The sequence below is a fragment of the Phalacrocorax aristotelis genome, chromosome 21, assembly GCF_949628215.1.
Source record: "Phalacrocorax aristotelis chromosome 21, bGulAri2.1, whole genome shotgun sequence".
NCBI lineage: Eukaryota > Metazoa > Chordata > Aves > Suliformes > Phalacrocoracidae > Phalacrocorax > Phalacrocorax aristotelis.
Window position 1 is genome coordinate 3,888,884 of NC_134296.1, and position 26,587 is coordinate 3,915,470.

Below are 26,587 nucleotides of genomic sequence, written 5' to 3' on the forward strand. Positions count from 1 at the left end.
TCCGTTCCCGCCCGTGGGGTACAATGGGACCCCCGCAACGGCGCTCCGCCACTGGCGTAAGCCACCCCCTCCCGCCTTGCGCAAGACGGGCATTCTTCCCTGCCCGGCGTCTGCGCGCTTTGCGTACAGCCGCTGTCAAAGCGGAGCCATGTGCGCGGCGGGGGCCGGCTCCGCTCCAGCGCCTTTTGCGTAACTTCCAGGGCGCCCCGGCACGGCTTACGAACAGCCGCCTTATTCTCGAAGGCGGCCTGCGCCGCTGGCGCAGAGGGCTCGCGTCGTGGTGGAGGGAGGAGGCGGGGGCGTGGTGGCGCCGTCTCCGCGAGGCGGGGCGGGGGGGGGGCAGAGCGATTCTGGAAGCCGGGTTGCGCCGTTTGCGTGGCGGACGCGCCGTGGAGCGGCAGGGGTCAGCCGCCGCCTCCCCCGCCCGGCGGCTCTACGCCGTTTGCGTAGCGTGCCCCAAGATGGCGTCGCGGTCGTCGTCGTCGGCGGTGGCCGGAGCGCTGGCAGCGGCAACGGAGTGGCTGGAAGTGAAGGGAGGGATGAGGCGGGCGAAAGGCGGCAGCGCGTAGCGGGCGGCTCCCGGCCTGCGGGAGACAGAGCGAGACCGAGAAAGAGACTGTCGCGTGCAGGCGGCCCCCCTCCGTCCGTCCCCCCCTCCCCGTCCTTCCCCGCCCGCCCCTCACGGGAGTCCCGGCGGGTCCTTCCCGGCGCCGCCGCCCTCTAGGCCGCGGGCTCCGCCGTCCTCCGGCCTGTCCCCCCGCCCCGGGCCGCTCCCCCCACCCCTCGGAGCGGAGGATGATGAAGCTCAAGTCCAACCAGACGCGCACCTACGACGGGGACGGCTACAAGAAGCGGGCGGCCTGTCTCTGCTTCCGCAGCGAGAGCGAGGAGGAGGTGAGGGCCGGGGGGCCGCGGGCGGCCGGGGGTGGCTCGTCCACCTCCCTGGGGGGGACACGGGTAGGGGCGAAGCGGGGACCCCCGCGCAGCTCCCCGCACCCCCGGAGCCGCTCGGGCGTCACTTGGTTGCAGCGGGATTTTTTTTTCTAGGTGCAATTAAGCGTTGTTGGGAAAGTTGGTGTTCTCCCCCGCCTCCCCCCCACCCCTATTTTTTTTTCTCTCAACTAAACATGATTAAAAATGCCCAGAATGAAACGCCTGTGGGGTGGTGGAAGAGTCTGGTAAGGAGTGTTGTGGCACGGGATGGGATTTGGCAGTTGAGCGGACCCACCACGCTGGCAGAACTTCAGTCCAGCACATCACATGAGATGGGAGAGGAAACCTGACCTTGGATTTATAAAAAGAAACTGGGATAAAAGGGGGATGATGGAGTGCCAGAAGTTGCTGTCCAGAGAGGCTTGGGAGGAAGTGGGAATTAAAGGTAGATGGGTTGGTTTAAGAACGGCCGTGTTGCTAAGCGGCTGTATTGTCCGTGAAGTTAAAAAGAGAAACTTTACTTAGATATGCGATTTTTTTCACTATTCTTTTTTAAGATCTTCTCAACGTGGGCTTGGGGTACTTGGGACGAGCTAGGCTGCGAGTCATCTCTTGCTTCTCCTGGAGTCGGGCATACTTCATTTCATTTACTGGTTCCTGAGCAGCTGTGCTAAAGTCTTTGTTCTCCTGATTATCATATTTGTAGCTACAGGAAATCGGAAGGGAATGCAGACAGTTCACTGGAGGAAAGTAAATTAGCATACTGTTCAGTTATTATTTAACGTGGTGAAGGAGGCTTGACAAACCGTTTGTAGCTGTGCTGTCATGGTGAAGAGTGTCAACATTTCAAGTGTAAATGGTCTGAAATGAAAACAATATGTTTTGGTGAGGCGTTCGTCGTAGCTGGTACTTCCCACTGACTTTCAGGAAATCTATGATACTTTGAGCTAACTATGAAGAATGTATTTGTATCATGTAGTGAGACTGGGGCTAATCGGCATGGGTGGTTGAAGGCATCCGAGTTTCCTGATGCGATTTTACACAATTTGTGAGGCAAGCCTGGCAGTTCTTATCAAGAGTTAGATGCTTGACCGTGTTTGATTACAGTATGGTTAAAGATAGAAATGTAATTTTAACAGCTACCTGATGCGATCAGATTTTGACTGGTTGTTAGTCTTTATTTTCCAACACCTCAATCTGCAGTGTCGCACGGGCTCCCGCTTGCCCCACGGCGGTGGTCTGTTACGTGTTCTGGCCAGCGGGAACTGGGGTCCAGAGCTCTTACTGTGCTGAAGACACAAAGGTTGGTTATCATGGCAGTTTCACCATACTGACCCAAGGTGGTTGAAGAAGAAAAAGTAAACTCATTCTAGAGGCGTGCTAACTTGTGACAAATTCCTTTCAGTGTAGGTTAAGCTGGTTAAGGTTGAGCTTTAAAGCTATTTTTGTGTCAAAGTTGTGTCTGTGTTGTGGCTTGCAACAACTTTCAGTCGACTGAAGAATCTCGTTTAAACTGGTACAATTTCAGGCCTTAGTTCCTAGGTAAGACCTAGAGTAGAAAAAAATCTGCTTCTAATGTCAGAGGCAGGAGCTGAGGTAGCTGTCTCCCTGTGCTAATTGTGCTTTGTCATTTCCCTAGGTCTGCTAGGGAAGCTGGAAATGAAGCTCTGGAAAACTTTTTGTGTATCAGGGCAATAGAGGCTCTGACATGAGCACCATTTTCTCACTTGAGCTTTGGTCACTGTTGGTGTTTGGCCTTGTCTCTGATCTCCCCAGTAAAATCAGGTGGTGTATTTTACTGTTCTGTGGCACATTGAGGAGCACTAATTGCTTTGTAAAATGATGCAGCATGGGATGTAGATTGATTTCCTCAGGTACCTGCATGTGTGCAATTTTTTTGTAAGTGAGCCACAGAAATAGCAAATCAATGAACTACAGTTTTGTTTCATTCTGAAGCGGCCTTCTGAGGACACAGCCTTTCAAACGCCATATTTGTATTTAACATGGAGCTGAAACGGCATCCTGCGTTCTCACGTATGACATACCCTGCTACAATAGCTGGTCATGAGGTGGACTTTTCCAACAAATGCATTTAGAAAAGTTATTGTCAAGTCGCAGCGTACTAAGCACTCCCCGCCCCAGGATGGGCTCCTGTCACAGGCACTGCTCTTCATCTCAGTCAAAAGGCCTCAAAGCCATGTAAATTATGCTTGTATTGATTACTGAAATCAGCAAGCAGGAAACATTGATTTTTATTAATTTCTCTTTCTAAGTATTTCTTAGGTTAGTTGTCATTTGTTGGTGTTCGTTTAAACTTTGAGAGAAGTCTACTTGTCTAACATTATTGCTGCTTGCCCTTTTTCAATAACAAGAAAGGTGTTATCTGTACACATTTAATTATATAATTTAGCATGTCTGAAATATTTCTTGTTTTTGTTTTGGAGAATAATACATTTTTTTACGCTACTGGCATATTTTATTATTGATTACTTCTATTTAAATGGAAATTGAAATCTGTTTAAGAGGCATCTCCTGGGAGGTGAGTGGGGGAAACAGAACCAAAGTATGTTAGTCAAAGATCTATTAAAAGCTTACTCTTTAAAAAGAAAAGGGGGGAAAAAACGCCATGTTTTGATAAATAATTTAAACTTGCTGTATTAAAGTATTTTTTTTCCTAGGAGTGGCTGTTTCTGGTTACTGTTTCTTTTAAGTGCTTAAGAAATAGTAGATCTTAGCTCTTGTATTTCTTCATTTCCTGCTATGAATTTAAAAACCCCAAGTTTTCTCCCTTTTTGAACCCCTTATTAGTTCCAATTTTGTCAGTGAACAAGAATAAATAAGAAAAATTCTGTTTACATTTACAGAGGAGGCTACCTTTTTTTCCTTTTAGGTGTTTAACCCCAACTCTTCAGTTAATTGATTTGATTTTCTTTAAAATCTTACCAATCAATAAAGATCACTCAAACAGCATGTCTTCGGTTAGGCATTAAATTTTCAGATAGAGAGTCTTAACATGATAATACTTACTTTGTTTCTTTAAGTGATTTATTTTTTCCTTATGCTGCTCGAGGTTGCATGTTTTCTCTGTAATGCGTTTGGAAGCTACTACTTTTGGACATGAAAGAAGCTCTGGAACATTTTTGGAAGACCAAACTGGCTGAAAAGATGTCTTTGTTACATATTGCTTTAAAAAACAGTACAGGGAGAATTCATTTAAACATGAATCGCAAATGGAGCAAAGAATACACTTCTTAATTGGACTGTGTGGAAAAAAATCTGTATCTGTGTTGTTTCATAAACAGTAAGGCACCGCAGAGCAGTGTCTCTTTGGGCAGGAGGGAGAACAGGGGAATCAACAGGATTAATTCAAAGAGATTGTGAACAGACTTCAAAGGACCTGTCGGCAACTGAACGCCAGGACTGCTGTTTTCATCTTTTCAAATGGAGTAAAATCCCTCGATATTTGCTGCTTCTGCAGAAGCAGTGGAGGAGGGTGCAGAGCAAGAGATCCTGAGTCTTGCGTTACCTCCAAAATCACTCAATTTATTGTTTCTGATGTCAGTGCCTCTCAGTATTGCTATTATGGTGTTATTTTTAAATAACACAGTATTTTTTGTGTAGACCAGCTGTTTCAATGAGGAAATGTTCCAGAAAATTTCACTAACGACTTACTATTTTGAAGCAGATGGAAGCCTGCTCCATGGCAGCATTTGTGTTATATTTTAACAGAAATAAAACAGTTTGGCTTTAAGTCCCACACTGGTGTAGCTACAGGTTTAAGCATGCCTGCATTGTATCTGGTGAAAGGACAAGCTGCTCATTAACAACTGGTATTTTTAAAGACTTTTTGGAGGAAATGCTTCGGATAGAATAGGATCCAGGATTGGTCGTCTTTTCTTAATCGTGAATGAAGTCTAAATTGAGATGAGAAAACAGAACTTTCACACAGCGTCTGGTAAGCGCCCTGGCTCTGCAGCTCTGTGAGCGCGCCAAGCCAATACGGTCACCAGAAGCTACGTTTGTGTAGCCCCACAACAGCCTCAGTTGGGGAAAGTAATTTGAATGCAAACTAACCTTTTTCTTCTTGCTTCTCCGGGGTCAGTTTTAAACCAAGCTATGATGTAATACAGCAGTTCTCAAATTTTAACTGTAGACTGCATTGGTGATCACAGAGTGTTCCTGGGCCATCCTTTGTGCATTTGCTTCAATACAAAAATAATAACAGCTAAAAACACTTTGAGTACTTCACTGTTGGGACATAAAGGGAGCCTGGCATCATATGGTCATCATACTTGCCATGGAATATAGCCCCAGAATCTCTGTTCCAAGGGCTTGGTTTGACTCTGTTCCCTTCAGCTACATAAAAGGGTTGTGGTTGAAACCAAATAAAGTTCTCCCTGTCTGTTGCTCACACATTACCACATCTCCAGTAGGATAGAGGCCAGTTTAGAAATAGTTCTCTTGCTTGTGCTGCTTCTGTCCCTCTCTGTCATGCTTGTAGCTAGCTTTCTCCAAGGTCAAGAGTATAAACCTCTGTAAAACCTAGCTTTCATCTTAAAAAATGTTTTCTAGCCTTTTCATAAAGGCAGCTTTCACAAACAGTTTTATAAGTAATTCCCTGGTCTCTTGTCCTTTCCCAAACTACACAAGAATGAAAATTGTTAAATTTTCACTTAATTTACTGGAAGCTCTGTAAGCTGTTTTGAAACTGAAGAATTGAGTCAGTTTTGTTTTGCTGCAACTCAGGGAGAGTGATGAATATGGAAAGAGGAGAGAGCGTACTCCACCCCTTGGTTTGTTGAGAAGGTCCCAACAGCGGTTGCCGCCATCTCTTTGTGCAACACTCCTCTGAAATCCCTTCCGTTTCAGATTCGTTTATTGCCTGACCAGAAGCTGTAGGTGCCTTTCCTACCTTTTTCATCACTTGTTGTGTCCCATTTCCCCCCCCCCCCCTTTTTTTTTTTTTGAAATCATGATCAGTTCCCTGACTTGGTTCATCTCAGCACCCTTCAGACAAGCTACCAAAGTGCAGAGGCAGGTACAAGCGGTTGGGGGGGTGTTCCCAGCTGGGAATGCTGCCAAAGGGCCTGATCTTTCCATGGGTGGTCTCTCAGGGTCTTGAAAAACAGCTCTTTCCCCTCTCAGAGGAAAATGATCACGTGCTTGTACTTTTTATTCTTCTTTTTTCAAATAAGGAAAATTATCCTGGTTCGCATACCTCTGTGGTGGGGTCGCCCGGAAAAATTGGATAGAACAAAATTCAGAAAGTTTCCATTCTACCTTCTGAATAGTAAACATCAGTGTTCAGATGTTGCATGTAATATCCAGCAACTGGGAAGCAGGTACTCAGCTTCTTTAAACAGTGGTTCTTTTTCAGTCTAACTGGGAGACTGACTGCACAGACTAGTCAAGGATCTTTCAAATTTTGTGCGTATTTGTAGCAGAATTTGTGTCTCTGTAGCTGTCTTTGTGCAGTGAATAATGCACAGTAACTCTTTGTTCTCAGAAATTTCACGTTAACATGTGAAATTCAGAGGGATACAATTACCTGCTGAGTAGATTTTTTTTTTTCTGAAGATGCTTCGGATGGTTTGAATGTTATTTTCATTTGTATTGACTTGGGTGGTTACTTTTTCTTGTGTAAATAACATATATTGAAGTTATGTGTAGGATTAACTATATTTGAAAAGCTTCTCAGGAGTTTTCATGGCTGTAGGGTTTTTGCATGCTTTATTTTATGAACAGGACTTGCTAATCAAAACAGTAAGCGCATACATAAGCAGCTGCTGACATCCAGAGTCATTTGGTCTGTGTAAAAAGACCAAAATACTGTTTCTTTTTTTTTTTTTTTTCTCCCCTTAGGAAAAAAAAAGGCCATTTAAAAGCTAGCATTCCTTCTGGGAAAAGTCTGCCTGGATGAGTTGTGTAAGTATCGCGTGGTCAACAAACTGGTTTTGACAGGCAGAAATAGGTTATCGGTTTTGGGGTCTTCACTGGGAGTGCCTCCTTATCAGTCCTTCGCTTCTGAACCAAGCGGCTGCTGGTGCAGGCATTTCAGCTGTTCTCTCTGTCCTGTCCCTGCTATGAAAGGCATGTTGCAGATAATTTTTGTGGTTGTCTAAAACATAATTTTGATGGAGGGAGAGGACTCTGGATTGTGTTCTTCGGTAACAGTAGGCACTCACTCTAAAGCCATGAGAAAACTATAGTAACAGCAATATGACCCTTGGTATTTTGAAGCCAGAGCAGCGGTACAGGACGTGATGATTTATTATTGTTCTTCTACAAAGCAGCCTAAAAACCAATGGGATTTTCTTGATTTTTTCCCTCTATTGTTATAGTACCGTAGGTGCAATCCAAATGCTTGAAATGACTTGAACTTCTTCCAGCTCACCTCTTACTCCTCTTCCAAGGCTGATGCTTCACTTTGTCAAGTTCTGTAGTGTGAATGATTTCCCCTCTAGCTTTCTGCCATTGATTTCCTGCTTCCAGTTTCTAGGTACCGCGTTGTAGGTTAAATCACATCATGCTACGGAGCAAGGTGCGGGTGTGTGTGTGAAAATAACACTTGTCTGAGGAAACATATTCTGCTGAGGAGCAGCGAGGACATACTTTTATGGTCAGGAGAGCTTTTCTGTGGCTTGCTGTTGAGGTTGTGTGTATTCTTGTCTTAGCTCAAGACGCTGTCACATTAAAGCCGGCTGCAGCCTTGCTGACCACAGCCTGTACTTGCTACTACTGTGTGCTAACTTTGTAACGTGCCCTGAGTAGCAAGAGGGTGGGAGAAGCCCTCCTGTAAGCCTTGGCACCTGTGTTTAGAATATCCTGCGTTAGTAGTTTGGCAAAACGCTTGTTTTGGTGTGGTGTAATCGAGGCCATGTTGCTGCGGGTTAAATTAGATTAATTTTTGCATGGCTTTGCTAACTGGTGTCCCTCTTCACCCCCTCCTTCTCTTGATCTCCATTTGTCAGCATTTGCTGTTCCTAGCGTTTAAAGGTGGTTTGTAGTTGAATTGAGATCCCAGTTTTGTAAGATATAAAAGCACTAAGTATAGTAACAACAATATATTGGGTTTGTAAGAATATTTGTTAACTTTGGGTAAAGCATAAAAGGTCTTTATTATGCTGGACACAGAACTGCACCGGCTACAATATCCTGCCTGGTCATAGGGCAGATTGGAGAGTCACTAGCACAGCTAAGCTCCAAACTCCTGAATACAGAGACTCTTACTAAATTGAAACTTTCAAACAAAGACAGATTGTCCAGACTAAAATCATTGAAGTCAGCCATCTTCTCCACCCATCTCGCTACAGTGTGTTATGAAACATGTTATTTTCTTGCCCTCTATATTCTGATAAATAATGCTAAAGTGTGAAATGAGTTTAAATGTGTGGAGGTTTGTGCTTTAGTCACTGTGCAAAATACATGATTTTGTGGCTTAGTATTGGTAGAAAACATGAAGGAAAGTGTAGAGGCTGTCTCAGTAGCCAGTAGCTATAGATTGGCTTCTGGCAGCAGAATGCTGGCTGGGCCAAAAAATGTGTATTTAACATTTTGTCTGCTGTTTCATACTAAGTCTGCCAGCTTGATTGTCCTTAGGCTGGCACGTGTGGGTAGGACTGTCTTTTCCTGGAAGCCTGGAAGGTTCGCAGCTCATTTTCTAATAACATTGTAGCCTGGCGTCTAAGAATGCTGTAGCTCTTTTCAGCTTTGCTGTAATGCTTCTATGGAGCCTCTTTCTAGGAATCATGTTCCTTATGGTGTAGCTTCTCTTCTTTTATTTATGGGTGGTGATGGTGGTTGTTTAAATCCACCATAGCATGAAAGAACCTGGGAATCCCTCAGTCTCTGTTCTGTTAACTGAGAGTTAATTCTCTGCTTTATTTTGGCTGCCCAGTTTTTGCTTTGCAGACCATGATTTTTGGGGGAGTAAGCCAAAAAACCCCCTGATGTGAATACAACAGAGTTGTGTGTAATTAGGTTGTTTTAAGGTCAGCATTGTGTATCAGGGGCTCCCAGATTTATCCTGGTGACCAACTCTCTTCCCCTTTTCCCATGGAGCTCCCAGCTCCGCGTGTGGCGGTCCAGGCACCCTTAGATCTCTCGGCACATTTCCTGTCTCCTCCGGGGAAAGTTGGTAGGCTGCTCTAGATTTGTTTGGGTTTTTTTGTTTGTTCGATTGCGTGCTGCTTTGAAGGTTGCTTACCAGGAGCGCTACAATCTAGCGCTGTTTAGGAGCCCCTGCTGCAGACTTCAAACTTTGCTTATTTTTCTAACCATTCTCTTATTTCATTGCTTGTGTGTGAGAGCTACTTCAGGACTGCCTTGTGCGTTGCCAAAGTGGCTTGTGTTGCTCATTTCCCTGCTTTGAAATGACATAATTGTCTTTCAAATCCTGGAAAACAGAACTTGGCCACATGACATGATACCTGCAAATGCTCTCCCAGAAAGACTGCAACGGTTGGCTCCAAAATCTGACCCCAAAACTCCTATAGGCCAAGAGTCTCAGTAGCCATCTTAAACACAGCTGCCTGGCAAGAATAAAATGGAAATGTTAACCTTCCTTCGTGTTTTGGCCTGACTTAAAAAAATAAAATAGAAAAGTAATTTTTTGTGTATTTTTATGACAGCTTTGATTAAAATATCTTCTTTAGCATGTATTCAAATGAATGTTTTTGTGTAATAACAAAGTTAATGAACAAAAATGTAGGTGTCGAGGACATAGGAGATATTAAGTGGTCCTTTGAAAAAAACAACTGGTACTCTTCTATTTTACAGAATTCAGTTGCACTGGAAAATGTTCAGTCTAATTGAGCACTTGAATGACATTTTTTGTCACGTTATGTCGTAAAATGAAGGTATAGTGGCTGTTTTCTGTCTTGGCTTTTTGGTGTAAGCCTTCTGCTCTGTCACGTGCCTGTACTGAAACTTAAAAAGTAATTCTGACCTCGTTATGGCAGAAATACAAACTATTACATCCCCCTGCTGCAGCCTGTTCAGCTGGGATCTTTGCTTCCCCAGGTGTTTTATGTTCACCCATCCAGCTGTCCAGGGGGTGGGGGAAACATTTGTGTTGGGGAATGTATTTCTTACCTTGGAAACAGCATTCGGGCTGTTCCCCCAAATATTAATGCTTTGCAGAGAGAAGCCGTTTTTCAGCACATCTCATTTGACTGGCTTTGGGCAGTTCGTAAAGTATTTGAATTATGTTGCCTTGTGAAAATATAGATTTGGGTTATAATGACCTTTTTACTTGATCCCTTTGAATGGGTTGCATGTGTTGGGACACAGGACTCCTTTAGATGTGTGGTTTTTTGAAACACAACAGTGTCTCACCCTCATTTTGAACTAGGCCCCTTTGTCTTGGGAGAGCTCATTGGTAGCAATATCCTGTTTAAAGTTGTTTTAAAAGAATGACCTTGTAGGGCATGTTTCCTGCTCTCTCTTGATGGGATTTCCTTTTTATTAAACAGGAAATAGTCTGATTACATAAAAGTGTGAGAATGACAGGTTTTCCTTCCCAGCGAGGGTTGTTCATGTTAATTCTATTCAGAAAACTCACAACTGCCAGAGCAGCTGAAGTTAATTTACTTTGCCTAAAACTGTTGTTTACACCTAAAAGTTCCTACTAGTGTGTTGCTAAAGCATTGTCTTAGTCTGAGCAGGCCAGCAGGCTTTCCTGTAGCAGTCTTTGCACAGTGATTTTCTTAGCAGATACTTTTTCTCACAAGTGCAACAATGGCATGAAGTGTGCTGGGCTGAGTTTCAAAGATCTGTTTCTGCAGGTTGGGTTGGGGTTTTTTTTGTGTTTTTTTTTTTTTCTCCTTTGAGCTGGGACTCTGAATTGGAATCGGAAACGACAAAGATGATGCTTCCTTACCTGGCAAGAAAACATATACTTGAATGTCTCTTACTTTCCTTTTAACTTTGACCTCAGAATCACCTGCTGACCTCAAGTTAGGAACTTCAGTCCAAGCTCTTCTGTGTACAGTACTGCTAGTGAGCCCGGATGAAGTAAAAGTCCTGTAACGTAATAGGAAAAGGTACTGGGGTAAGAGGCAGGTCAGTGGAGCTCGTTGCGTGATGAGTCTGTGGTGGCCCACGGTACCCAGCTGCCATCCTGAGCCTTGAAGGCTCAGCGGATGACTGAAGGTTACATTCCCTATTTAGGCATGGCTTACGATTGTGTTTTATATGGATTGGGTATTTGGGGGGAAGGAATTCTGTCTTCCTCCTGAAGAAGGCCAAATGCCATGGGATGCTACTATAATATAAATGCTGTTCTGTTGCAACCTAAGCCAGAAGACAGCTAAGGTAGTACGTGTCTCCAGTAGGAAATTCATTTCTAGTGTGCACTGTTAATTGCCTTAATTCAACAGAGAGATTGGGAAGTGCTCAGGGGTTTCGATGGGGATGTTTGATAAACTACGTTACTTCATGCATTGCAGGATTGAGATATGGGTTCTGACTGAAGCAGGAAGAGGAGGCTTTGAGACATTATTACTGGTGGTATCCACAGAAAATTGCTGATTAGAGGAGCGCGGACACTTGAGAACACTGAGTTTAGCTCCAGACTTGGGAAAGGTTAGACCAGCAGTTGCCAAAATGTTTGTTGTGACCCCTCTTCAGTTACTGCTTTAAGCTTTGCTACTCCTGGTTTGTGAGCCGTTGCTTGGACCTCCACAACTGATCCTTGTCTCCTCGTCCTGGCGTGTTCTAGTCTGTTAGCCCCCCTTTTTCCCTGCGCTGAGCAGGCGTGGTCTGGGTGGCCCTGGAAAACCAAAAATCGCTTTCCAGGGCAGTTGGTTGACAGATGAGAATTTTCAAAAGACAAAAGAACTGGGAAACCCTGGAAATATTATAGTAGTTTTTGTTTCAGAAGTTTAATTTTGAATTCTGTAGGTAGGTTTCCTCTTGATAATTAGCGCAAATCTTTTCATATCCTACTGGTAAATCAACGTTTACTCAGTAAAGCCTGGGATTTTAGTGTCTCGCACAGTTTAACTTTGAAATGTCTGATTGAAACTGTTACAGCTGGCCTGTAACCTAATTGGACTGGTATGTTGGAAAGTTTCTGGAGCAAGTCGCTTTGGCTCTAAGCTTTGTGCCAGTGAAATGATGAAGACTCTAACGAACAAGCTTTGTTTAGAGAGCTGAAAAACAGTATTAGTTTGGTTTTTAGTTTCCATCTCTGCTCATGGATGTCTTGCAAGTAGATTTAATAATCTCGGTAGATTAATAGTCTCGGTATTGTTTGGGAAAATTTTTAGCCAGTTGAGATTGTTAGATTTTGTTTCCAGAAGATGACAAAACAAAACCTGAACTTGTTCAAAACAGAATTACACTGGAATCAAATGTGTTTCAAGGAAAAGTGCCGCAAAGCGTGCTTCTGTAAAAATTACTTCTGTGAGAATGGACGAACATGGCTGAACCATTTTCCTCATTCAGAGAAGTCTGCCCTTCCAAGGGTTTTTAAGTGGTTTAATGTAGGCTTATATTTTGCTTATATCTCCTTGAACAACCTCATCTAAACCAAAGCTAACCAAGTGCTGGCTTCACAGCTGAACTCTTGGGTGCTGCCGCATAAGAAGAGGCGGACAGGGAAGTTGAAAATCTTTTTTACATCAATTGTGCATAAATAGTTGAACGGGCAGTTACCCGACTTGTATATGTCATTAGCATAAGTGCAGAGGCAGACAAGGCCAAAGGTACCAATAAAGTTAAATCAAGCTACTTCTGCAAAGGGTGAGGGTGCTGAGTAGCTTCTGTGCCGTATTACGTTGTTGCCTGACACGTATCTCAAGCTGTCAGGACTACCTAGTGACTTTGAGTATAGCAGTGAACTCTTGCAGCGTAGGTGTTGTGATGCTGTATCAAATAGCAAATCGTTGTTTCGGTATGCAGAGGCATAACTTATTCTGCAACACATCGGAGCACCAAGAAGGTAATGGCTGAGATAATTTGGAGTGTTGGAGTGCCTTGGTGTCACTGATAATGTAGTTTGCACGGCTGTCTGAAAGGGGCTAAGGAAATTGTCTTGGAAAGCTGGAGTATTTTCAAGGACTTGTGTTGTGTTGGTCGTGTTTGGAGGTGTGAGAGGTGCAAGGACAACTTCTCCAGGTCAGCTGGCTCTGAAAAGGAGCGTTGCCTTGAGTTTATACATCAGCTGCGCTCTACTCTCTGCAGGTGCTGCTGGTTAGCAGTAGTCGTCATCCTGATCGATGGATTGTCCCTGGGGGTGGCATGGAGCCCGAGGAGGAGCCCAACGTGGCTGCTGTGCGAGAAGTCTGTGAAGAGGTGAGTGCTTGACGAGAACGGGAGCTCCTGGAGCATTGCTGCTGATTCTAAGCCAAGGCTCTGGGAATTTGGTTTTATCATTCCTGCTTGTTTTCCTTAAGGTGAAGAAGAATATAGGGTCACTGGTGATATCTACATCATATGTGGGAGGGAGACCAGAGTCCTAAACAAAGATAGCATAGGAATGTAATTAATGCTCTCAGTTGGAACAAACTTTTCCTCACCTGATACCTTTAACTGAAAACAGGTAAAATTAGGCTATAGTGATTTTGATACCTACGATGATATTCTCAGTTTTGTTTTTTCTGGATGAAGAACAGTTTCTTAAGAGAACTTCAGAAAAACAGCTGTGCTTTTGTGGAGCAATCTAGTACTTGGGGAGAAGGTATAAATAAGACCTTATGAGCTACTAAAGACACTCCAAATATAGGGACCTTGATATGTTTTGGTCTAATACATATTTTGAGTTTTAAGTGAGTAAGAGAAATCGGTCATAAGAACTATAAGCAACAATTTCTAATGTGTTTATGTTGGTTTTTTTTAACTTGAAGCCATTTCAGGAAGGAGACCAAACAGCAGGTCAGACACAGATTGATGATCTGTATGGAGAAGGTGTGTTTTTCTCTTAAAGCTATAAGAACAATTTTATTCCTCATAAGGAATTTAAAGACAACAAATGACCGTTGACTACATCGTATGTAAAACATGGCTTTAGGATTTGCTTCTAAATATTATCAAATTGGAGAGATGCTTGGATTCAGAAATGATTAAATTATTATATATGGATGACCAAGTAGGCTCACAGTTATATAAGGCAGGATTAAAAATGCTTTCAAGAGGGTTATAAATCTTTGTGCTGCAGGACAGAAATCAAGAGCTAATTGATGGGTCCTGGGAGGAAGCTTCTCCAGTAGTTGCTTTATTTAATTGTCTGGTATATGAAGGTTTTTCTCTGAAGTATTTCTAAGTACCTGCTGCTGTCTAACAAAATGCTGAATATTTGGGCCTCTGGACTAGTGTAATGTGGCAGTTCTTGAGTTGCGTTTTTCTCTCTGGAAGTTGTTATAATCTAGCAGTTTATCAGAAAGAGATGAAAGATTATACAGTCAAAGTTTATTTTAAAAAAATGTGTTTGGGTCCCTGTAGTTCTGGGTTTGCTGCTTGCAAGTTTTGATTCCAGCTTGTAATACAGCTCCTGCTTTTTTAGTAACTCGGCAATCTTTCAAACACATTACAAGCCAAAGTGAGTTTAACCAGAATAGCAGAATATTTTTAGCTGCAGCCTCCTGCTTTACAACCCGATCGTTATTAATAATTAAATTATTTGATGCAGAAGTCAAGGGTTCATTCAGGAGATGCATGGCTTCGCCTTTCAAATCCTTAAAATAAATCTGTATCGACCCTCCCTTCCTCGGGCAGCACAGCGCCTTGGAAGAGTCGCTCTCTTTCCATGACAGCTCGGTGGCTGAAAGGAAGCCTTGGCATGGGCTCGGTCTGCAGTGAAGAAACTGGTTTGGGCTGGCTGAGATAATCCCCTCTCGCTCAGCTGGTGTTCCCTCGCTCACGTGGACCGGTGCCGAATGAGAATGTAATTCAAACTGTGGCAGCCTGGCAGGGTTGAGTCATTCCCAGCGAAGCACCTATCTGCTTGAATGCCGCTCAACAAACAGTAAACATCAAGAGCTCCAAAAGTGGCAGGATTACCCCAGCGGCTAACCTCCACGGCACCTAGTAGTGTGTGATGTGAATGCAGGGTGGGAATCTGAAATGGAGCTATCAGATGCCGTTATGATAAAGGCTTTCCTGAAAGTCGTCTGCAGAAGAGCAGCCTGTTGTGTATAAAATTACCTAAGCGCTTCTGCAGCTAATGATGAGGCTCGCTGACACGGGTGGAAAACGCAGGCGAGCTTTTAGATGTGCAGGGCCTTCCTCAAATAGGTTTGTGTTCCAGAACAGTGCTTATGAGCCGCACACAAAATTATAATGTACATCAACTGTCTTAAGCTCAGCGAGCTGTAAAATGTTGCTGGGGAATGTGCGTGCGGGAGAGGAATGTTATATTACAGTTGTACTGCTGTAAAGAAGTTGTGCACCCGGTTTCCCAGCTTGTGCTATTGATTCGGCAGAGGAGGTGTTTTAGGAGACTGCTGGGCAGCTGGCATGCGTGCTAGCTGGTAATCCTTGTTCATCCTTTCATGTGAATCTAGGCTTTTTCAGGTAGGTTGTAGCCGACACTGATTTCTGAGTAGGTTTGATGCCTTTACTCCTCTCCTGGGACAGGCGTGTCTGTCACTCGCAAGGAAATGAGGTTAGCTGAGCAGGTAGAGTCTGCTGCCTGTGTTGGGAAAGGGAAAATCAGTTTTCCTCTGTGTTGATGAACACAAAAGTAATTTTTATCCTAAAAGAAGGTGGTTTGCGTGCTGGTCAAAGTTATGGAAGAAATTTATGGACTTTCTTTCACTGCCTTTGGCATGCCTTTTCTGTTTTAATAAGAGACAGTTGGAAGAGCTGGAAGGACTCATTACCCTTTCAGTTGCTTGTGGTCTTTGAAGATGACAATAGGCCGGTTTTTCTCCATTAAATCTTTTTAGCATGGTATGCATTTGCTTTTTAAAATATGCTTCCCTAAACTAAGATTTTTAACTTCTGTGTTCACTGTTTTAATTTTACCTTGTATGTGTTTGAGTTTATCCATGTTATTGCTGGAATAATTGTCATATAAAGAAATCTGACTTTTCCCTCTTTCTGATTTTAAACATTTCAGAAGACTCTTCCAAAAATGAAATGTTGATTGAGTGAAACCTGTGATGCCTCTGTCCCAGTTTGAGTTAGAAGTCCTTGTCCTAGTTGGAGATAGTCCTTATCTATATTAATCTGTACCAGCAGAAGTATTAAAGTAGACAGGTACCAACCCTTGTCGTGCTTGCTGTTGTCTGCATAAAACTGGAAGTGACTTGAGTTCCTGGGCATTGCTTTTAGTCAAAGTGGCAGTAGACAAGCACGCTAGCTCTGAATGAGAGCAGCCTTTTCAGAATAAAACCACTTATTTCTGGCAGATTGTGGAAAAATGATGCAGTCAGTCTTACACAGCTGTAAACACCAGGTATGTTCTAAGGTTCACCTTCTAGAAAAATGAAGCCCTTTAAAGCAGCCATTAGTGCCAATGTAGTATATTTTTTTTCTTCTTCTTCGTTCCTGGATTTCTTTGCATTCTCTCCCCAAAATTAATTTTCTGTTAGGAATAAGGGTTTTTTACGGGTATGAGCAACTGGTGAAGAACATGTTTTAGAAATAGATGCCTTAAATTAAACTTATTATAGAGTGACTTTGAAAAAAGCCTCCACACTCATCTGTTAAACCCAAAGGCATTTCATTTTGCACTTACAGCATCTTTCACATCCTGACCTTTAAATACTTAGTAAATGTCAAGTTCTATAAAATTACGGGAGTGTTAGTCGTGCTTTCTTCATAGGAATCAAAAGCCAGATAAATTGCGCTTGATCTGTGATCAAACAGGCCATTGATGCCAATATCAAAAATAGTCCATCGTGGTAATACTTTGATCTGGTTGCTAGACCTCTTTTTTTTTTTCTTTTCCCCTCTTAAATATGCTTCATAAATAGTCTTTTCTGTTTTGTGTATTCTGTAGTGATTTAGAATATGAATATTGATATCTTTTAGCACAGAAATAGGAAGATTTTTTTTTAAACGTTGCAAGGACCATGGATGGATAACCGAGATGATGGCATTGAACTCCTCCTAGATTTAGTAATATTCAGTGGGGGTAGTGCACCAAGTTCATTACTGTCTGTTACCCTGTGTATTCAAACCTAATAAAAATGCGTGCAACACCTTAAAGTCCTTCGCTCTGTCACGGTATTTCATTTCTATTTCACGAATGTAAAAGCGGATATTTGTTGTAATGCAGTGAAGAATTAGGTGAATAAGTATAACCCTCTCTGAGAAAATTTGCCTAGCAGGTCTGTAATTGGTGTCTTTAGAACTTGTCTAAGCTAGCAGTCTTTATGGGTGAAAATTACTACCTTCAGTACTGCAAGTATTAGAGCAAAGATTTGGGTGTTTTACCACGGTCCTCTTGCCCAGCAGTAATCTGTAGTAGATTCAGGCTTTGAGCCTAATAGAGCAAAGTAAAATAGCTGAAATTCCAACCCACATTTTCCTTAGCTCAGATGGAAGGAAATAAAAGCTGTCCCTAGGAACAGATGGTGTTGCTGCAGGCTGCTTTTTGCATCTGACCCGAACTTATTTTCAGCTTTGAAACCTGAACCTGCTGTTCTTGGATGTCTTCAGTAATTTTTCTTTATTAAAACAAGTTGTTCCATGAGCAGCAGAACTAGTAAAGCTTCATTTCCTCCAGATTTTTGTTCCTTGTCCTGAATGCCCTGCCCTCCCCTCTGGGCGTGCAGCAGTGGTTTGAAGTGCTGTGCTGTTTTGGGGCAGCTGGCTGTTGCTGTGACATTGATGCACTCTTGCCAGATCTGTCTTTTCCTCCAGTGAGGACTACCTCGGACATTAGAAACTGATTTGGATCTGCAGAGCAGTGAAAAAGGAGCTCATTTCGCAAGCTGTGTCTGTCTTTTTTTATAGCTGAGTGTGCTTCTTCCTGGGCAATACTGTTGTTTGATTGATTTGCTTTATTTTCACACCTGCAGATGGAACAGTTGGTGTTGGTGCTCTCCTACCCCTTTTTCATAGGTTTAATAGTGTCCTACTAGGGCATGTATGTATTTTGAGGATTGCAGCACGGGCTCTGTGTGCAGCACTTCTGATGCTTGGTGGGGGAACATGTGCCCAAATAAACCGTGCTCTCTCTGCCAGACACTGTTGTGGCTCATGAGGGCGGAGGATTCTTAATCCGTTTTCTACTGAGGAAAAAAATTCCAGAGTCATCTGGTGCAAATTAAGATTTAGATCCAGCTTCAATCCTGGATGAGCCTGTGACTATGCTCTCAGCTTTCCAAGAAAACGCTTATTGTCTTGCAGTGAAGATGAGTTGGGAAAGCGCTGAGGGCTTGGCCCATAGGAAAGCAAGAGGTATGGAGTTTGCACAAAGAGGGGCCTGGCAGTTTTGTTGCTTGTTAACTAGCTTGTTTTCTAAGTGATAACAGCTATAGATTATTTTCTCGGATGTCTTGGGCGACTTTTATGGTAGAAACTTGTATGAGACTAAATTCTACTTCCACGTTTGTTTGTTCCATTAAACAAAGTACATGATTTTACAGAGACTTTGGCTTTCCTATTTGTGTGTGAATTAAGTGCTTTATCAAAAATAGGCATATAACATTCCCATCGGTCTCTGTTAGAATCCCAGACTGGCAGGGGTTGGAAGGCCCCTCTGGAGCTCATCCCGTCCCACCCCCTGCTTGAGCAGGCACACCCAGAGCAGGGGGCACAGGACCGCGTCCAGGCGGGGTGTGAATGTCTCCAGGGAAGGGACCCCACAGCCTCTCTGGGCAGCCTGTGCCCCTGCTCTGGCACCCGCACAGGGAAGGGGTTTGTCCTCATGTTCAGGTGGAACTTTCTGTGTTCCAACTTGTGCCCATTGCCTCCTGGGCACCATGAAAAGAGTAAGCATTAATGAGATCCCCCCCTCAGTCTTCTCTTCTCCAGGCTGAACAAACCCAGGTCTCTCATCTCCTCACAAGGGAGATGCTCCAGTCCCCTGATCATCTTGGTAGCTCTCTGCTGGACTCTCTCCAGTAGATCCCTGTCTTTCTTGAACTGGGGGGCCCAGAACTGGATGCAGCACTCCAGGTGTGGCCTCACTAGGGCAGAGCAGAGGGGGAGGATAACCTCCCTTGCCCTGCTGGCCACACTCCTTTTCATGCAGCCCAGGACACCGTCAGCCTTCTTGCCCACAAGGGCATGGTGCTGGCTCATGAACAACCTGTGCCCACCTGCACTCCCAGGGCCTTCTCAGCAGAGCTGCTTTCCAGTAGGTCAGCCCCCAACCTGTACTGGTGCATGGGCTTGTTCTTCCCCAGGTGCAGGATCCTACAGTTGCTTTTTTTGAATTCCACGAGGTTCCTCTTGGCCCAGGTCTCGCTGGATGGCAGCACAGCCTTTGGGTGTATCAGCCACTCCTCCCAGCTTGGTATCGTCAGTGAACTTGCTGAAGGTGTGCGCTCTCCCTTTGTCCAGGTCATTGGTGAATATATTGAACAGGACTGGACCCAGCACATACCCCTGGGGAGCACCACTAGTTACGGGCCTCCAGCTGAACACTGCACTGTTGATCATGACGCTGTGAACTCTGCCGTTCAGCCAGTTCTCAGTCCACCTCACTGTCCGCTCATCCTTAGCTTACCTATGAGGATGTTAGATGTCCCATTATGTTGTCTTTAAAATCCACTATACCAGTGAAATAGAAGGAGAGCCGTTGGTCTCCAGGGTGTAATGGTTGATGTGCTTTGCAGTCTTTGGTAAGGACTCTGTATACAATCAGCCCAATATTTGTTTAAATCAAGCCATTAATTTATGTCACCGTTTACCACTACATGTGGTATATTCATCCGTGAACAAAACCTTAGCACTTTTTTTGAGCTGTCTAGTGATAATTCAACATGATTTTCCTACAGCACATGTTCGTCTTGGGATCACTTTTTGTGCATTTTTGGGTGCATAAGCCTAGCCAGAATGGAGAAGGATGATCTTAGTTTGCAGGCAGAGCGTTATTTCTGTCGCCTCTCTGTTTAACCAGAACAGAAGGAAGGGCTCCTCACCTGCCTGTATTACTTCAGTCACAGTTTTAGAGTGGGGACAAACTGCTTGGGAGGCTGGTTGTGCACTATTCATCCGTAGTTTCCAGGCTGCCTAGTTGCCTGGAGGTAAATTTGTTTCTGGTCAGTCTTGCGAGTTCGCTAAACCCTCACAACATCACCCCTGGCTTTTGATTCAGTGCCTCTGCAGGTAAGAAAGAAATTTAATAGCCTTCTCCAGGAACAAGTGAAGAAAATTGGCTTAAGGCAGTTGTTTACCCAAAACATTTGATTACCCTTCACCTTTTAATATATTTATGTATGTATGTTGTGAAGGTGGAAGCCTTGCATTCCTCTCTGTGCTATTGCTGGCTGATTGATACGGTCGCTTATCTGAAAAAAAAGAGCCCACCATTTGAGGCTGCTGAAGGAGTTCTTTGAACAAACTACATTTGAAGTATTTGCCTTCCAGTTCACTTCTGAGAGAGATTAGTCCGGGTTAGCAGCAACAGTTTTGCAGATGAGGTAAAACCACTCATCTGCAAAGGTCAGGCCCAGTTATCTGTCTGAGCCCCGCTGGTGTGTGCACACACGCGTACGTTGACCTTCATGGAATTGCTATTTGACTCCAGAAATAGCCTTGTGGTTAATAGGCAGTGGTCCACCTATGGGCTGAGCAGAATGTCAGAAGTACTGATGAGACAATAAATCTTGATCCAAAACCAACATAAAAGATTCAGTTGAAAAGCTCATTCCTAGAAGTAGAGGTCAGGGAGCATGTTACAGAACGAATTATAAATTTCTGTGAATGCTTGTAGTGGGGGAAGCTACAAATCCTTTTCTCTTGGGGCAGTACCATCAGCTGTTTTTAGAAGCAATAGTGAGGTGTGCTCTGGCTGTATTGTTTGGTATCTGTGTGTATTCATTTTGTAGGTTGGGAACTTAACCAGTAAAATCTCTTAATTTATTGAAGTTCTTCCTTTCTAAAAGCATAGGACTGTACAGCAACTGATTAGGAACTGAGCAAGTGGGAAATTGTGTATCTCAGCTGCTCAGGACAAAGAATTTGTCTTAGCATTAAATGTTCAGTTGCCCTTACCCAGACATCATCTTTTTTTTTTTTTTTTAAAGGCCTGATGTAATCAGAGCCATATACCTTGTCTGCAGGAGCAGAGGCGCTATTTTCCTGAACTGTTTAGGATGTGTTCCAGCTGCCAGAGACGGCAGCCGAATTTACCTTCCAAACATGGCTGGGTTGTGTGCCAGATTGTGCGTGTTGTTCTGGACCAATTAAGTCATGGAGCAAAATCTCATCCTGTCTGTAGCACTTGAGGCTTGAGTTCCAACCATTTACAGTCATAAAAAGAAGGGAATGTAAATTATTGGGGGAAAAGGGGGGGGGGGGGCGGGGGGGCTGGGGGCAGGAGAGTGGGATGGCACTTTGCATTCATGCGTGATGCAAGCCCCAGAGAGCAGAGGCGAGGAACAGCACTTCGAGAAAGTGACTGAGCCACAGCGATGAGTCGATGTATAAAAAGTGACAGCAAATGAGATAAAGTGGGTAGATCCTCAGTAGTAGACAAATAGAAGACAAAACTCTTGCTTAGATCTTCCTTGATTTGTGTCTGTGCTTGATTCAAAAGTCGTCTTTCAATGCGCATCTGCATTTTGTGTTATATCAAAAACAGTCTTGTTCCTGTTGCGAGGCCACATTACAACATCCGAAGTATTTTATGTTGATATGAGCTTGCTTGAAATGTATGCAGGACACGTCTGAAATACCTGGTAGCTGTCATATTGCTTTGATGGTGGATGTCTTATACATACTTTAAAGTTATTTTCTTAAACTATAATTTTAAAGAGGTAAAACTGCTGAACCCCAAAGGAAATTTTATCCATGCTTAGTCTATAATGACTATTAGAGGAGATTCTGGTCATTCAGAGTGTGTTGGTATGCAATTAGTAATACATCAGATAAGTTTGTTTTTCCCTCTGGATTGCATCCAAAATGGTTTGAATATAGAAAAAGAAGACAAAATTCTTGGGAATGCATGCATGGTTAGAGCTCGTGATACATGTGTGTCATTTTTCTTGTGACCATGTTGTTTTCAGATCAACAGAATTTTACAGCATTTGCTTCCTGTTCTAAAGGAACTGCTCCTGCACAACCAATGAGGAAATCTGTACTGACCTGTTGTTAAAGTGTGCTTTTTTTCTCTTTGAACTTTTCATAGGCTGGAGTGAAAGGGACGTTAGGAAGATTAGTGGGAATTTTTGAGGTAAGTTTCAGACATTGAGGCTGTGAAATTTTGATGCAAAAAAATGTTGTGGCGTAAAAATCACTTCCTAGTTTGTTGTGAAGTAAACCAGATAACTTGTTTGAAGGAAAACTTAAAACACTTAAATAAAAGTGCATGCTGATCCTTTCAGTGATATTGATCACCTGCAATTTCCACTTCAGTTGAAATCAGGAGTGATAAGCCAGCGTAACAGGGAATATTCTCAGTGCCTTCATACATTTCTTGCTGCCAAAGCCTGCCACCCACCAGCCGGGGAGCAGTGGCTGTCCTTTGTTCTTTAGCACCTGCCGTCACCTGTTGCCAAACTGGCCCCTGCAACGCGGTGAAGCGTTGTGCACTCCTGCTAGGACTGTGGTAACACCTGAGGAGTGCTAGTGAGATGCACAGGCAACAGGTACCAGGCACAGCTCTTTTACAGTTTGTTGTTTTTTTTTTTTTTTCACTATTTCAGACTTGTGTGAAATAGATAAAAATCTTTCCTGTATTTTGTTTTGGTTCCCCCTCTGCCCCCCCCCAGCTGAGGAACGGATTTATAAGTATATCCATCCACCAAATACTGCCTCACAGATTATGGACTGGGCTTTCTGGCTGCAATCCCTACTAATACTTTCAGACCTCTTGTTTAGAACACAACAATTTTTAATAGCTAAGAATGAGCTATAATGTGAGGGAAATGGCACATGAGGTACCGCAGCATCACAGTGAGGCAGCAGGCAGCTTGTGGTCCCCATGTGCCCGTGTGCCTTCTCTCCTTCGATAGCTTTGTCGTTACTCTGTTCCCTTTGCCTTCTAGAATCGGGACAGGAAACACAGGACATATGTTTACGTACTTATAGTCACAGAAGTGTTGGAAGACTGGGAGGACTCTGTCAATATTGGTAAGCTCTTTGTGCTTGCTAGCGTTAACTGGTTTGGCGCAGACAAAACACGTCAGCTTAGCACCCCTCTGGGAGCCAGAATCCTTGTGAGAGCGGTTGAGAGAAGTTGCACTGGTGTGTCCTTTGGTTGCTTAGGAAAAAAAAACTGGGGTCAAATTGATGCTTTTGTAACCTCTGTGGCCCAAGAGATGTTAATTCAGCTGTACAGCCGCCTCTACAGCAATTTTGTATTTAATTCTTGCACTTAAAGATACTATGCAAAGAGCACGAAGAACTGTCCTTTCTAAGACAAGAAGAGAATGTATGTGGGCAGCACAGCTTAATCATTACCCATTCTCTTTTGAAATCTGTTGTGTTTAAATTGGATTCCCAAATGAACATGAACCTGTTGTTCCGCATGAGGTTTGTCAGTAGCACTGTAGCACCTGTAACTTATAGAATCATTTATGTTGAAAAAGACCTTTAAGATCGTCAAGTGCAACCTTAAACCTGACTTTCCTCAGGCTGTGTACGGAAGAGGTTTTGTGGAAAGAGTAAGAAATGAGTGCTGTCCGCTAAAACTGAGGTTTGCTTCCAGATTGATGGAAGTTGGGTGGTGATTGGTGTGTGTCTTTGTGCATTGTCTACAAATGAGTACCTGACTCAAATGGAAATGGCAGCAATAGCAAAATAAATGTGGGGAGTTGTTAAAATTAGGAAATGCGAGATCGGTTTGATTGGTTAGTGGGTGGACTGCCCTAAACAGATACTTGTGGGGAGAGAGGAGCCTTTGATGTGGGGTTTGGAATAGGTGGCCCTCGAGATCAGAGAACAGTGAGAGAAAATTTCCCAGTGTCTCTTGAGCTGATGCTTTGCTAGACAGTGAAATTATTCTTGCAGCCCTAGTGCATGTGATAATGATTGAAATTGCATGTGATAATGAAATAATCGACAACAAAGCTTTGGCATAGAAAGGATAATGTTGTTTTGTTGCATCTACTGATTTTTCTTTCTGCTCGCAGGAAGGAAAAGGGAATGGTTTAAGATAGAAGATGCCATAAAAGTTCTGCAGTGTCATAAACCAGTGCAGGCCTCGTATTTTGAAACCTTGAGGCAAGGTTGTTTGGCAAACAACGGCACTCCTGTCATGACCACGACGTACTCTGAGAGCTCCATGTCTGACATCAGATGACTGAAGATGTCCCTAGGAGAGAAATTTTGAAAAATAGACTGAAACATGGATTTCCCTCCCCCCTCCCCTTTTTCACATGCCTCCTCTATCAGACAAGGCATGGGCAGCAGCCTGTGGCAGAGCAAGTGTTGAGAGTGCTGCAATTTAGTGCAAGGTGGGATTTTTTTTTTTGTTGGCTTTTTTGGCTTTTTTTTTTTTGGATATGTATTTTGTAAAATACATTTTGTGCATGAAGTGCCCCTTTCCCATTACACCGCTTCCATGGCCTGGCGAGCGAGGCTGCCAGTTTCGCCTCTGCCTTGTGTTCTGAAGTGTCCCGTTTGTGTCATCCCAGCCATAGCCACTTTTTTTTAATTAAAAGACTTCAAATGTGAGATCAGCTCTTTAAGTCTTAGTCTGTACTGTAAGGTGCTGTTCAGACCTGTGTGGTGGTCACTCTCAGCACATATGTATAAACTTTTTTTAGATGGAGAATCTAACATTTTAATTTTGCGGGAATTTTTTTAATCCTGGTCTGCTTCTGAAAAGAAGGGTTCATAATTAATCTGTTTGCCTTTTGTTCTGTTTTTTTAAAAAAATACACGTTCTGTGACAGTGCTAGTGGCTGGGCCAGTTTACTCCCTGTTCAGTATCTCCTGATTTAGTGCAGTGACACTTAAGTTGAGGGCAGAGTTTTGATCACCTGCAGACACCCCTGCTGCTCCGTTGCTTCTCCTACAGCTTCCGCCAATGTTCCTGCATTTACATCAAAATGAAACAGAAAGCAGTTGGTCTTTTTAACACTTGGCCAAAAATAAATAGCCTCGGAAACGCTACGATAGATACTGAATTTCATTGTCTGTGGTAGGAATCAGGGATTCAAAGTGGGGTCAAAGTCTGACAAACTGGAGCGTCAATCACCAATGCTGTTCTGCTGATCCTGCTGCGTTCTGCTGATGTCTCTTCTTGTCCACATGCCTTATACCGTGCTGAACTGGATACTTGTAATTTGTGCTAAAGCATCGGATTGTACTTGCTGAGTGTTACTGCACGAACCCTCGGTTGGATAAGTCTGTGTGTCCTTGAAAAGAAGTCCTGGGGGAAAAATTCAGGTGTTCAATCTCTTGTCCTGTGATTCTGCTACACCTAAGATTGCACCGTGGAGCATGCTCACAATCTTTAAACTCTCCCTCCGTGAAAGGTACAGCTGACTCCCGAGCAGAATTGCTAGTTGGAGAAGTACACCGTTTAGTAGGATAGTTCCCCTGATGCATTGGCACACTTCACATGATTTTTTTTGTTGTTGTTTTTATTGATGTAAGTTTCTTGCTGTCTTGATTTGCCAAGTGTTGTCTAGTTGGGAAATAAAATGGTAAGGGTTGGGACTGGGGGGTGGGTTGGGACAGGTACAAGTTTTGGGAGGGGCATTAATTAATCCCTGGCTTGGGACAAGAAGTAGTTGCTGAATTCAGTAACTTCTCCTTTGTCAGAGCATAGCCAAGATGTGAAATTAAATCTGCAGTACTCTTTTTTTTTTTTTTTTTCCTTTTTTTTTCCTCCTCTTTATTTAACAAAAAATATTCTAATAAATACTCACTGTTCCAGAGTTTTCTCTCTTCCCGAGCAGCGCTTACAATATGAAAATCTGATAGAAATATCCATGGAGCCTGGGACAGGGGGGAATGGTATCCTTGCTGCTTTGGCAAGAAGCTGTTCATTTCAAGATCCTGTTCTGTTCCTTTACTTGTTCTCCTTGCTTTCATCAGTGTGGAGTAGCAAGGCCAAAAGCAGTGCCAGTGATCGCTAACATGAAAAACCACGCATAAGAAAAAGCTGAGAGGCATTATTCAAGAAGTAGCTTGAAACCGAGCATCTGGAATTGAGCCTAAATTACACCAGTTCAGTTCACTTCAACTTAGAGACGAATGTACAATACTCTCACTCTGTGCTGATCGGCCTGAACCAAACTCTCAAAAGGGCTTGAATGTTGTATCTGGAAGCGTACAAGAAATGCAGACAGTCCGCTGTTAGCGAGCCGTGAGTGGCACCTAACGCAGCCATCTACTGCCTTCAACTGAGGTTTTGTCTTTACTGTACAGATTAGTACGTTGAAAATGCTTTGCGACAAAACAGCTGGTACTCCTGAAAGAGTAACTGCAGTTTTAATATCAACAGCATGCACACTTTTGTTTTTAAACTAAAAATGTTTTTACAGGGCTGTTAAACTGACAATTTAGGGTAGAATATTGTTAATGACTTGCTAATGGCTTATTTGTTTGGGTCAGAAAAATAAATTGTGCCAAGAAAGTG

General features: G+C 43.4%; 1 protein-coding gene across 2 annotated transcripts; it reads left to right on the forward strand.

Moving 5' to 3' along the window:
- Positions 1-332: 332 nt before the first annotated feature.
- On the forward strand, positions 333-26,587 carry NUDT3 (nudix hydrolase 3). Of its 2 annotated transcripts, none has more exons than XM_075115826.1 (5): positions 333-894; positions 13,120-13,230; positions 22,184-22,228; positions 23,043-23,127; positions 24,129-26,587. In XM_075115826.1, the coding sequence occupies exons 1-5, from the start codon at positions 796-798 to the stop codon at positions 24,296-24,298; spliced, it is 510 nt and encodes a 169-aa protein (XP_074971927.1). In that variant the 5' UTR covers positions 333-795; the 3' UTR covers positions 24,299-26,587. The 2 variants fall into 2 exon arrangements, with proteins under 2 accessions (XP_074971927.1, XP_074971928.1); XM_075115827.1 differs by lacking the exon at positions 333-894 and adding an exon at positions 6,365-6,858.

Bases quoted from the DNA above. Each gene is read 5' to 3' on its own strand.
- NUDT3 (XM_075115826.1), top strand. From the start codon at position 796: ATGATGAAGCTCAAGTCCAACCAGACGCGCACCTACGACGGGGACGGC. The intron at 13,231-22,183 runs GTGAGTGCTTGA...AACTTTTCATAG, and splicing joins TGCGAGAAGTCTGTGAAGAG to GCTGGAGTGAAAGGGACGTT. The intron at 23,128-24,128 runs GTAAGCTCTTTG...TTCTGCTCGCAG, and splicing joins GGAGGACTCTGTCAATATTG to GAAGGAAAAGGGAATGGTTT.